General features: G+C 32.5%; 2 protein-coding genes across 2 annotated transcripts; one reads left to right on the forward strand and one right to left on the reverse strand.

Moving 5' to 3' along the window:
* The first annotated feature begins 1,111 nt into the window (after window positions 1–1,111).
* LOC127080717 (probable LRR receptor-like serine/threonine-protein kinase At3g47570) lies at window positions 1,112–7,171 on the forward strand. The gene is made up of 4 exons (XM_051021018.1): window positions 1,112–1,716; window positions 1,792–2,157; window positions 4,591–6,579; window positions 6,676–7,171. Exons 1-4 carry the CDS (start codon window positions 1,164–1,166, stop codon window positions 7,035–7,037), a joined length of 3,270 nt encoding a protein of 1,089 aa, XP_050876975.1. The 5' UTR covers window positions 1,112–1,163; the 3' UTR covers window positions 7,038–7,171.
* Window positions 7,172–7,211: 40 nt separating this feature from the next.
* Window positions 7,212–8,951, reverse strand: LOC127080723 (uncharacterized). Its single transcript, XM_051021025.1, has 2 exons — window positions 7,779–8,951; window positions 7,212–7,558 (listed from the first exon to the last, which is right to left on the reverse strand). Exons 1-2 carry the CDS (start codon window positions 8,405–8,407, stop codon window positions 7,339–7,341), a joined length of 849 nt encoding a protein of 282 aa, XP_050876982.1. The 5' UTR covers window positions 8,408–8,951; the 3' UTR covers window positions 7,212–7,338.
* Window positions 8,952–12,849: the final 3,898 nt, after the last annotated feature.

Consider the following 12,849-nt stretch of genomic DNA (forward strand, 5'->3'; position numbering starts at 1 on the left):
AACCGAACCGGTATTACTTCCATTTACTCATCCTATTAAATTAATTATAGACTCTGATTAGCTTTTGATATCTGAAAGAATTGGGTAGATTGTGAAGCTGGAGCAATTGCAGGATAATTATTGTGAAGCTGGAGCAATTTCAGGATAATTAGAAAATTTTAGATTTGTGATCAATGTTGCAGGCTGTGATTTTGAAACTATCAATTATGCTGTCATTGATATTTTTCTTGAAGTTTTATTATTATATTCACTTTAATGCAGCTTTGGTATGTTACTGTCATATATATTTGTCATATATTTAATTTATATTACAAGTCTCCCTATAAGCACTAAGTAAGCAGGTCTCCATATAAAATATTTATTACAGCAATGTCTATTTCGTTGGGATAGATATTGTCCATATATTATAATGAATCTTTGCAACAATGACATCAAATAGCCATATAATATGAAAATTAGATATTGTCTTAGTAGACGTTGGAGGCATAATTGTAACTGGTATTGAAATATATTCGTTTTAAATTTCACAGTGTTGATTTAAAAACCGAATAAAACCGATTCAACCGAACCGAAGTAAACCGTATAAATTGGATTGGATTGGATTGGATTTTTCTTGTTGTCATCCAAAAACCGAACCAAACCGTATGCTTTATATATTTTGGATCGGATGATATTTTGTCTCAAAACCGATCCAAACCGGACCGTGAACACCCCTAAAACTCGTTATTTTTCTGACTCACCTGACAAATGATTTCAATATCACTTTTCTCCTTTTCTAAGATCCATTATTTAAAATTAAAATAAAAAAAAATTATCTTTTTTATGATTTACAAATAAAGAGACGATAGAAGATATTGTATGAGGGATTTATGAAGTCACCCATGTCACACACAGAAATGACATGAGATGTATTGCCCCGTGTATGACCCTCCAACACCATCAAGACTTTGGTTTCGACCTCAATTGACCATTTCAAAGGGGAGGCTCTAGTCTCCAACAAGAAAAAGAAAGGTAAATATATGCTTCAACTAATAAATAGTTTTGAGTAAATTTAAACATATATTTTAAATAATTACTAGGTGGTTATTCATTTCTCTCTCTATATATCTTCATTAGTCCCCAAACACTTGACTTCATCCTTGCATAGATACATGTTATAGAAAATGGCCAAACTATGCTCTCTTCTCTTTCTTCTCTCACTCTCACTAAATTATTACTCCTTCACTTGTTTATCTATGAGTAGAAAGAACATGACCACAGATGAATCTTCACTTCTTGCATTCAAATCCTCCATTACTTTATACCCTTCTCTTATGTTCAATACTTGGTCAACCTCATCTTCGTTATGCACTTGGGTTGGTGTTACATGTGATGAACAACAACATGGTAGAGTCATTGCTTTGGATCTTAATAACATGGGACTTAAAGGTGTTATTTCCCCACAACTTGGGAATCTCTCGTTCCTTGTTTACCTTAATCTTCAAGGAAATGGTTTCACTGGTGAGTTGCCACAATCTTTATTTCGGGTGCATCGATTGGAGTTTCTTGATTTGAGCTGCAATGAGTTTGTTGGAGGAATTCCAATAGAGGTTGGGGACTTGTCAAAACTTCAATATATGAATCTTGGTAGTAACAAACTTTCTGGAACCATACCTCAAACCATTTCCAAGTTGTCTTCACTTGTAGAAATTCATTTAGATAATAACTCACTCTCAGGTATGTATGTGGTTGAGCTTTTATTAACTTATTTAATGTATCTTTTCTTTTCTGACTTTTCTAATTGTGCTAAAGGAGAAATTCCAAAAGAGATGGGTGATCTTACACAACTAATGACAATGGACCTTAAATATAATCAGCTTTCTGGCAAAATACCATCAATAATCTTCAACAACTCACTGCTGCAATATTTTATTCTTGCTCATAATAATCTATCCGGCAATCTTCCATCAAATATTTGCAAAGGACTTCCAAATCTTGCAACACTTTATATTTCTTATAACAAATTTTCTGGTGACATGCCAACTGTTTGGCATCAATGTGCAAATTTGGAAGTCTTATCATTATCCTTCAATGGTTTCAACAAAGGACCTATTCCAGAAGACATGGGAAACTTGAGCAAGCTTCATTATTTAGATCTTAGTAAAAACAACTTGGACGGTAAGATATATTTTCTATACCATATTAATTGTTCATCACTTGTTTCTATCTTTACATTTTCATAATTTTAAGAGCTCTGTTATATAAAATAATGACATGATTTCTATTTTATAATCTATTTTTTCAAACATCTTATAAGTTGTTCTTAATCCATATAAAATAATGACATGATTTCTATTGCATCATGAAATTAGTTCACTATCAAATCTAAAAGTTGACACTTGGCATCAAAAGGTTGGCAAGGATTTAAGAGCTTAACAAATAAAACACAATAATAAAAATAAAAAGTTTCAATACACATAAATTGACATGTTTCACACCTCAAACACACATCAAAAATATTTTGTAACAATATTAGAAAGAATTTCGTTGAAGAAGAAACAAAAAAAAATAAAAAAAATGAAAGCTAACGAAGAGAACTTTAACACGAGAAAGGCGACCATAACATATCAAAGCGACAATAGATAGAGCAATAGTGGTGGCAGACGTAGAAAGCAGTAGTTTAGTGAGAGCAAGTTTTTGTGACTTATAGTTTCTGCTTTCTATGTTTAGGGTTTGATTCTAACTGTGTGTTTTAATAAACGAAAGGAAACTTAAACAATGATGGAGAATGGTTGAACCGATATAAAATTTGGGCTTAATGATAGGTGGAATAAAATATGTAAAGTGTAATTATAGTCATTGGTTCGGTTCATCAATTTGGCGGTTCCTAAAAACTAAAATCGAGAACCGAACCAAACCACCTCGATTTTCATTTGTTCGGTTCGGTTCGATTTTGGAGGCGAACCAAAAGTAATAAGTTTTTTTCGGTTTTGTTTGATTTGGATTATCGATTTAATTGATTTTTTCTGATCCATTTACATCCCTAGTCGTGCTAGTGGCTTCCTCTACTAGCTATTGATGTAGCTGAGTCAAGTGGTTCAATTTGACAGTGCATACCTCTCAAGTTTTGGCACCACTGCTAAGAATCAATATTTTCAGATGTTGTAACTCCTTTAATCATTGATATCATACTGCTTTGAAGTTTTCCCATACCCAAACAAATATTTCTCCTCCACTAGAAATATCATATCCAAACACTTTTTTAATATGATCTGATATCACCCACAGAAAAATCTCTCTTGGAGGAAATTATGAACAACCTTCATAACCTAGTTTTAAGCGACACATTTTGTTGGACAAATGACTTCAAACGCAAAAGGGGATGAATTATGTCAATTTGAAAACTGACGGCCAAATAAAAATCTTTGATAAAATCAGAGTTTAAAACAAGTTTGTAAAAAAAATAACCAACAAAATAAAGTAAATAAAAATGAAGGATACACAACGGAAGTAAATAACTAAAATGTAAAGAGATAAGGGAAGAGAAATATGCACCAGAGGTTTATAGAGGTTCGACGCAATGATTTGGCATACTTTTTCTCCCAAAACTTGATTTTTGATAGTTTTCATTATGATGTGAGTTTTTGACAGGTTTTATCCACAAAACTCCTTACAAAAGGACTGGAGTTTTACAACGGATTTTCTCTCAACCAAACACGAGAGTTTTAACTAAGGAGATCGTTCAACCAACATATTTTACCACTAAGACAATCTCGAACTAACTGAGAGCTTTTAACACCAGACTAAGCCCACGAACCAAACTAAAATTATAATTATGGAGACTACAATTCAACCATCTTTGAAACTTAAAGAAATCAACCCTAAAACCAATAAAAAGTCCTAAGTGTCTCATCTTTGAAATCGACATACTTTACACTTCAACCATAGGGAGAAAGATGAAAGGAGCAATGATGCCCCCTACCTTGAAACATTTTTTAATATTAACCTCTTTTGTTGGCTTTCCATTAAGATGCACAGAAAGACAATTTAAGAACACACAAGCACACATCAAAGCCACCACCAATCATCGAAACCCAATATCATAAGAATATATTAAGAAAAATCTCATCTAATCGAAACTTACACCTTTTTATAATCAACTATGAAGATGATAGAGGCCTTTTTAGATTTTTTTTCGCATTTATTAATTCATTAATTACCACCATATCATCCGTGGATTGTCTCCCCATGATAAAAGCCAATTGGTTTGACAAAAAAAATTATTTATAAAAGAAACTAGTCCTATTGCCAACACCTGGACGCCAACTTATAAAAAGACTGAATCAAATAAATAGTTAAGAATTTCCTCAAATGGATGGAGAAGTCAACACCTTCTATAATATGATGAACAAATGTCAAATATTTATTAAGATATGTGTCTATGTGTGTTTAATGTTCCATAATTTTGCAAATAGAATTAACTTTGATACAGGGGATATTAATGAAAATGAAAATAAGATTATGTATAGCAAGCAAGCAAATATATATATATATATATATGAATTGTTGTTATTTACCTATTTACTTATTTATTTCTTCTTTCTCTGCTAGGTTCAATACCCGAGCAGATTGGAAATCTTGATCAACTCGATACCCTACTATTAACCAACAATAGCTTGAGAGGACCTATTGCATTAAAACTCTTCAACATTTCATCATTGAGAATCTTGTATCTTGCAAACAATTTTCTCTCGGGCATTCTTCCATCAGACATAGGACGTGGCTTGCCTAAATTGGAAAAATTACAATTAGGTGTAAACATGTTTGGAGGAAACATTCCAATTGGCATAGCCAACGCTTCTAAGCTCACTGAAATAGACTTTATGAGAAATGAATTCAGTGGAATAATACCTAATGTCTTTGGTGGTTTAAAACTCCTTGAATGTCTCCATTTATATTCCAATCCTAATTTGAAACTAGATGATTCCTTTGGATTCAACTTCCTCACTTCACTCACAGATTGTAGACATTTGAAATATTTGTCTATTTCACATACTAGATTATCCAAACTTCCAAAGTCAATTGGAAACTTAACTGTACAATATTTCTGGGCAGATTCTTCCGGAATTAGTGGTAATTTTCCCTTGGAGATCGGAAACATGAGCAACCTGATTCGATTAACTCTGACAAAGAATGATTTAAATGGACCAATTCCGCGTACGATTAGAGGGTTACAGAACCTTCAGTCTTTGAATCTTGGCTACAACGGACTTCAAGGATCCATTGGTGACGAGCTTTGTGAAATTAGAGGTTTGAGTGACTTATATCTATCAAACAATAAGCTTTCAGGAGAGTTGCCAACATGCTTGGGAAATATGACTTCTCTTAGAAACATTGATATGTCATCTAATAGCTTGATCTCCAAGATACCTTCCTCTTTTTGGAGTCTCAGAGATCTCTTAGTGGTAGATTTATCCTCCAATGCTTTCGGTGGAAATCTTCCACCAGAGATTAGTAAATGGAGAGCAATTACACTATTAGATTTGTCTGATAATCAAATTTCAAGCAACATTCCTGAAACCATAGGTTTAATACAGACTTTGCAGACTCTCTATTTAGCAAATAACAAATTGTATGGGACAATTCCCACATCACTTGGTGAAATGTTTAGTTTGAGATTCTTGGACTTGTCCCAAAATCTTCTTACTGGTGTGATTCCAAAATCTTTAGAGTCACTTTCCCTTCTTAAAAGTATCAACTTTTCATACAATATGTTACAGGGAGAGATTCCTGATGGCGGACCGTTCAAAAATTTCACAGCTCAATCTTTCATGCATAATGAAGCGCTTTGCGGTAATCCTCTCCTACAAGTACCTTCATGTGATAAACATGTTCGGAGAAGGTCAATCGCAAAGATGCTATTGATCAAATGCATGTTGCCTATAATTGTGTCAGTCATTTTAGTTGTTGGATGCGTTGTACTTGTACTGCATAAAAGGAAAAAAGTTGAAAATCGGATTGGAAAAGATTTATCGACTATAGGAGCTCAAAGAAGGTTTTCCTATTATGAACTAGTGCGAGCAACTGATGGATTTAGTGAGAGTAACTTACTTGGAAAAGGAAGCTTTGGATCTGTGTATCAAGGGACGCTTTCTAGTGGGGAGCTAGTTGCAGTTAAAGTAATTGATTTAAACTTTGAAGCAACATCAAGGAGCTTTGATGTAGAATGCAATGCAATGCGCAACCTACGACATCGAAATCTTGTTGAGATTATTAGTAGTTGTTCAAATGCTAATTTCAAATCCTTGGTGATGAAGTTTATGTCAAATGGAAGTGTTGAAAAATGGTTATACTCGTATAACTATTGTTTAGATTTCTTGCAAAGGTTGAACATAATGATAGATGTTGCATCTGCGTTGGAGTATCTTCATCACGGTTCTTCAATACCAGTGGTTCATTGTGATCTGAAACCTAGTAATGTTTTACTAGACAGACACATGGTTGCACATGTTAGCGACTTCGGCATTGCGAAGCTCTTGGATGATGGTCGATCCGAAATTCATACAGAGACTTTAGCTACTCTTGGCTATGTTGCACCAGGTCATTTATTTCTCTTTACCTCTTTTCATTTTCAATTTCTATATTATGTTTGAGAATATTTGATTTGATAACTAGTAAAGTAACTTTGATTTGCAGAGTATGGTTCTAAGGGTGTTGTTTCTGTTAAAGGAGATGTATACAGTTTTGGAATTATGCTTATGGAGATGTTCACAAGAAAGAAACCAACAGATGAAATGTTTGCAGCAGAATTAACTTTGAAAACATGGATCAGTGGATCATTGCCAAATTCAGTTATGGAAGTTGTGGATTCCAATTTACTCCAACAACATGAAAAAACAATTCATGACATTGTCTTTCATATATCGTCTATTTTCGCTTTAAGCTTGAGCTGTTGCGCGGATTCACCCGAGGAGCGAAACAACATGACAGATATCACTGCTTCATTGATCAAAATCAGGACCTTATTCCTCCAAGAAAAAGGAAATGAAAAAATGTGAATGTATGCTTGTGAGTTATGACTAGAAAACTACTCTGTATTTTGAATTTTCCTTTGTCCCTTTACTTCTCCTCCATGGTCTTTGAATCAGGTTGTAATATAAAATAATTTTAAAACCAACTATAAGTAACTCTATATTTAGATGTCAGAGCCAAAATATGACAGACACTTCTGATGACCACACAAGAGTTCTCTAAGAATTGTAGCATGGAAGTAAAATTCGATGATATCACGGCACTGTATTTATTAATAGGTATAAAGAATTGAAGAGGGAAGAAATATATAAGTGTTTGATTCCGAAGCTAGAACATGTTTACATGAAAAAACCATGGCATAATGAAAGCTATTACCAGGCACGCCATCAAGAAATTACAAAACGGCTGTGCTCGCCAGCATCCACCAAATCTGCGGGATGAGTTACCTCCGTTGTCCATGAATCTTCTATCATTCCACTCTTCCATAGGTCCGTTGTTAGTAACACTCGAAACATTTTTTGCAGTCTCACCACATATTTCACATAATCTGTTGTTAAAAAACAAAGAGCTAATGAATAATCTATTTGATGATACCGACAACCCTATAATCTAAAAGAATCTTCACCAGGACAACCACAAGAACATGGCTTCAAATAATATGAACAAACATGAACATGACAATTAAATGCAATAATTTGCTAGATGCAAAACTTTCATAATTGATCTATAAATTGATATCGAACTGAAATTTGGCCAGAAATATATACCTGTTTCCCTTGAGCTTGAACCACACTTCAGCACAATAAACATGAGCAATGCCGAGCTCGTCTTTACACGCGCAACCAAGTTGAATAAAATCTCCACTTGTAGCACTAGCATTTTCGACAATTGCTGCGTCTGATGCTGGCCCAAAAGCCAGATGACAAATCCTACAAATCCTTTCACCTTGTGAGTTCTCAGAAAACCCTTTGTGGCTACTGCACTTCATATCAATCACACAAGAATCTTTATCGATTTCAGACTCCCCTTTTGGCGATTTCATGGAAACCAAACTAAGCCCTGATTCATCAGGGTTTGCTTCCAATTTCCTATCCTCTCCATTAACATACTCAGTCTGAACATGAACAGACTCTATTACAACAACAACTGTCTCAACCACTTCCTGATTAACCGAATTGCTTGAATCATAACTAGTTTCTTGATCAGCAACTGGCAATTCGTCACGAATATTTTCTTCATCATACTTTTCCTGAACCTTAACTTCCTCAGCCTCCTCGTTACTGGATCCTGAATTCATACCCACTTCTCTTGAAGTTCCAATTTCCCCATCAATTGCAATCACTTCATGAACCGAATCCAATACCCCAACACTACCTCTGCTCTCATCTAAACCCATTTAAAATTTGTTAAACTCTCAAACCTTAAACAAACTCCTAACAACAGATACACGCAATAGCACAAACCCCACCAAGGAATTAAGGGGGAAAATCTTTTTTTTTTTCTTTAATTACAGAAGATGAACAATGTGATCAAATTAAAATTGGAAAATAGATACCTTTCAGTGACCCAGTTCCTGATTTGTCACACAACCTCATATAATATTAAAAAGTTTCATTTTTTATGCGAAAAAAAAAAACTGAAACTAAAGATTGAACCTATGATGTTGATGACAAGAATCTCCAAGAAAGAAAAGCCGAAAAAGGTGTTAACTGGTTAAGAAGGAAAAAAAAGGAGAAGGGTTAGGTGAAGAAAGGAAGTAAGAAGAACAGTAAAGAAATAGAAAAAGGAGTTTGAGTATAACTGAATCATTGGATGACAAGAGATAGTATCCAAAGCAAAGATTACAATAAGAATTAGTTTTTAGAAGGGTTTGCTTTGTCTTCATTGGACAGTTTCATTTGAACCCTTTTAAGGAGAGTCATAAATATTGCTTAGATTATAGCTTAGTTGGCAGCTTTATTATGAGTTGAGGTAATATATCTGGTCAATGTCATAAATAAATAATCACCGTATATCACGTCGGTTTCTTTTTAAGTGTTTTTTTTAAAGTTTTGTTTCTTTTTAATTGTCTCTTATGAACTTTAATGTAGTATTACTTGTATTTTGTCAAAATTATCCCTAAGTAATTATTACAGAAAAAGAAAAAATAAAATGAATATAATAAATAATTAAGGGTATTATAGATAAAAAGAGAATTGTTGTTGAAAAAGTAATAACAATTATTAACTTTCTTGGTATAGATAAAATATCAAAAAATGACACTTAAAAAGAAACGGAAGGAGTAATATTATATTCTCGATCACTATAATCAGAAATATTATTTTCTTTAATGGTGATTGGTGTTAGACCGACTAAAGAATGATTTCGATTCTCTATATTGAGAAGGGATTGAAATTATTTGATGACAAAATTGATCTCCGAATTAAATTGGTCTATTGAAAAAAAATGTTAATTTTTTTATTTATTGAAAATTTACATACAAATTAAATATATTAATTATTAAATCATTTCTCAAATATTAATTTGCTTATAACAGTGATACAGTAGTAGTTACTAATATAAGTAAAAGAAAATAAGTGGTTTGAATTATAACATAACGTGGTTTAGTTTCGTTAATTCGGTTTGAAAAATGCAAAACAGTAAATCAAACCGAATTATACGGTTTTGTTAAAAAACAACTTTCGAATCAAATGCCATTTTTTATGATTTCAATTTACTTTATAATTTTTTGTTGAATTGATTCGATTTTGAACATCCATAAATTACTTACACATATTTAATGTCAAATTGATTATTGAAATTCAAGATATAATATTTAATATTTATGAAAAGGAAAAAATTTTAATTACATGAAAAGGCAAGATTTAAATTTTTACAACTACCATAAACATTAGATAAGAAAAGGGAAATCATATCCCTCCATAATAAATGTTATATTGAACTGTTTTGCATAAATTAAAATGAAGTATACTAAAATAAAATGATAAAAAAAAATTTAAATCGCCTCAATTAATAATTATACAAGAATATTCACTTTGTAGATGTACGGGTTCAAAACCTCATTTATTTACTTTTAAATAATAAAATTTAATAATCAAACCACTAAATAAAAAATACAAAATATCAATGAAAGTGGATAAAAATTCTTTTTATTATTCTCATTATCTCATGTAAAATTGTCAAAATAATTTTTTAACATTATATTTATTTTAAAATATAAATGAACATTGTTTTTTTTAATATTACATTTAATTATTACTTCATTCGTCTTAAATTACACTGTCTTCCTCATTAAATATAAGATGCTCAAGAATAAATTATAGAAATTAAGAAATATATTTGATATTAAATTTGTTAAATATTTGCATAATTTTAAAAATTAATTCTTTAAAGTTATAATTATTTTATTATTTAGTATATATATATATATATATATATATATATATATATATATATATATATATATATATATATATATATATATATATATATATATATATATATATATATATATATATATATATATATATATATATATATATATATATATATATATATATATATATATATATAAGAGGATAGTAGCGTTTGGGCAGACTTGTTTTTATTTTTTTATTTTGCCTTAAATGATTTTTTTACTTTTTTTTAATCAAAAATATCCCATAAATATATAACTTCTCAATATTTTATTAACCAATTTTATTTTACTACTTCAATCTTCACGGGCACTGTTCACTGACTGTTCATGACGTTGTTCACACATTGTTCATTTCACTGTTCATAAATATAATTTTTTATTTAAAAAAATACTATTCACCATATAAATATGGTAAAGAGTGTATACGGTGTAAGTATTTGGTGTCAAAATAGGTGTAAGAATAGCATTCTTGAAAAAAGATAAAAGAAAAATTCAAGAGACTCTTTATTTAGAGACGTGAGTTGTATAACCTTTGGGTCTGGAGAGTATATAGACAACAAATTTTCTGCGAGTAGGGCCTATAAATATCTTTCTTACGCTTCAGATGTAGTGGAAACGAATTTTGAATGGAATATTCTTTGGAAGTGAAAATGTCCAAATTGGACTCGAACCTTCACTTGACTAATGACTCGCAAAAGACTTTTGACGAACTCTCGGCGCCATATGTAACACCCAGTTTTATTTAAATTATTTACTTAATTGAATTTATATTTTATTTATTTATGTAAATGAATTTTATATGCATTAGATTGATGATTTGGTATTTTGTCGTATGAAGAACCTTTGTGGATTTGGTACCACATGTATGATTTGAGTCACTGTTGCATTACATTACATAGAGGTTGTGCAGATGAGTTGTTTTGGACGTTGTTGAGTAATTGTTGTATTGATTTATGTAATTGTAAAGTATGAACGTTGATGTTTTACCTTTATGCTACCCTTGCATTCTTTTGCACCACTATATATTTTGAGTGTATTCTCACCCATTTGTTTTATCGTGGTGTTATGTGCTCCTTCTTGAGGTACGGGCAAGAAGGTAGATGAGTAGTTGCTTTAGATCTGAAGGATGACGTCGAGGTTATTCTTCCTTTCCAGTTTTATGCATTTTAGATTATCGTTGCTATGATATGTAACACTGGACGGGATATCGTTATGTTTTGTTTTATTCTGAGTTATTATTGCAAGATTAAATGTTATAACTCATGGTTTTGAGTTGCTTTGATATGGAAGACATATTGCTCTGGTTGAGTTTAATTTTAAATGAAATTTATATTTGAACTTATTTGACTGAATAGTTGTTTTTAGTGATTAATTTCGCTGGGATGAGCCTAAGTAAAGGCGAGTATGTGATGACAGGTGTTTTGAATTAAATGTTTTACTTTAATAAGTGTTACAGAACAGGTTGAATGTGGAGATTGTGTGACATCCTATATGGAATAGTTGTTATTACACCTGAGGGCAAGGGAATGGTTGTCGGTGCACGAGACATGACAATGAGACACTCCTAGCAGCTTCTAGGGAAAAACCGAATTCACATCGGAATGAGAGGGATTCTGAGCCTATGCAGGTATGAGACTGCATGATTGAAGGAATGCTTATAAGGATTAATTGGTATAACTTATACCAATAAAATGCATCTTCTTTTCGGTAGCCTAACAGATAAGAACTCCATAGTTAAGCGTGGTTGACTTGGAGTAGTATTTGGATGGGTGAATCTGGGAAGTTTCCCGAAGAGTGTGTGAGTGATGACAAAACATGCTGAAAAGACCCGTGTTGGTTTGTGGGATCAGTCAATAATCCTAAAAGAAGTATGAGGCGTTACAAATGGTATCAGAGTCAGACCTCTCCCAGTACGATGTGGTTCAGGGATAAACCAAGCGGAAGCTGGTGGGCATGTAATACCCGAGGCCGGAGAGGACGGAGAGTGGTTACATGTAACACCCGAGGGTGACAGAGTGGTTGTCGGTGCATGAGGCATGACAATGAGACATTCCTAGCAGCTTCTAGGGGAAAATCGAATCCACATCGGAATGAGAGAGATCCTGAGGCTATGCAGGTATGGGACTGCATGGTTGAATGAAGACTTATAAGGATTAATTGGTACTATCTATACCAACAAGATGCATCTTCTTTTCGGTAGCCTAATAAATAAGAACTCCATAGTTAAGCGTACTTGACTTGGAGTAGTATTTGGATGGGTGACCTTCTGGGAAGTTTCCCAGAAAGCATGTGAGTGAGGACAAAACATGCTAAAATGACTCGTGTTGGTTTGTGGGATCAACCGGTAATCCTGAAAGCAATTTGGGATGTTACACCTAACAACCCGGTTAAGCCAATCATGCCTCTAAAGAAAGAGACCG

Source organism: Lathyrus oleraceus, chromosome 1, assembly GCF_024323335.1.
Source record: "Lathyrus oleraceus cultivar Zhongwan6 chromosome 1, CAAS_Psat_ZW6_1.0, whole genome shotgun sequence".
Classification (NCBI taxonomy): domain Eukaryota; kingdom Viridiplantae; phylum Streptophyta; class Magnoliopsida; order Fabales; family Fabaceae; genus Lathyrus; species Lathyrus oleraceus.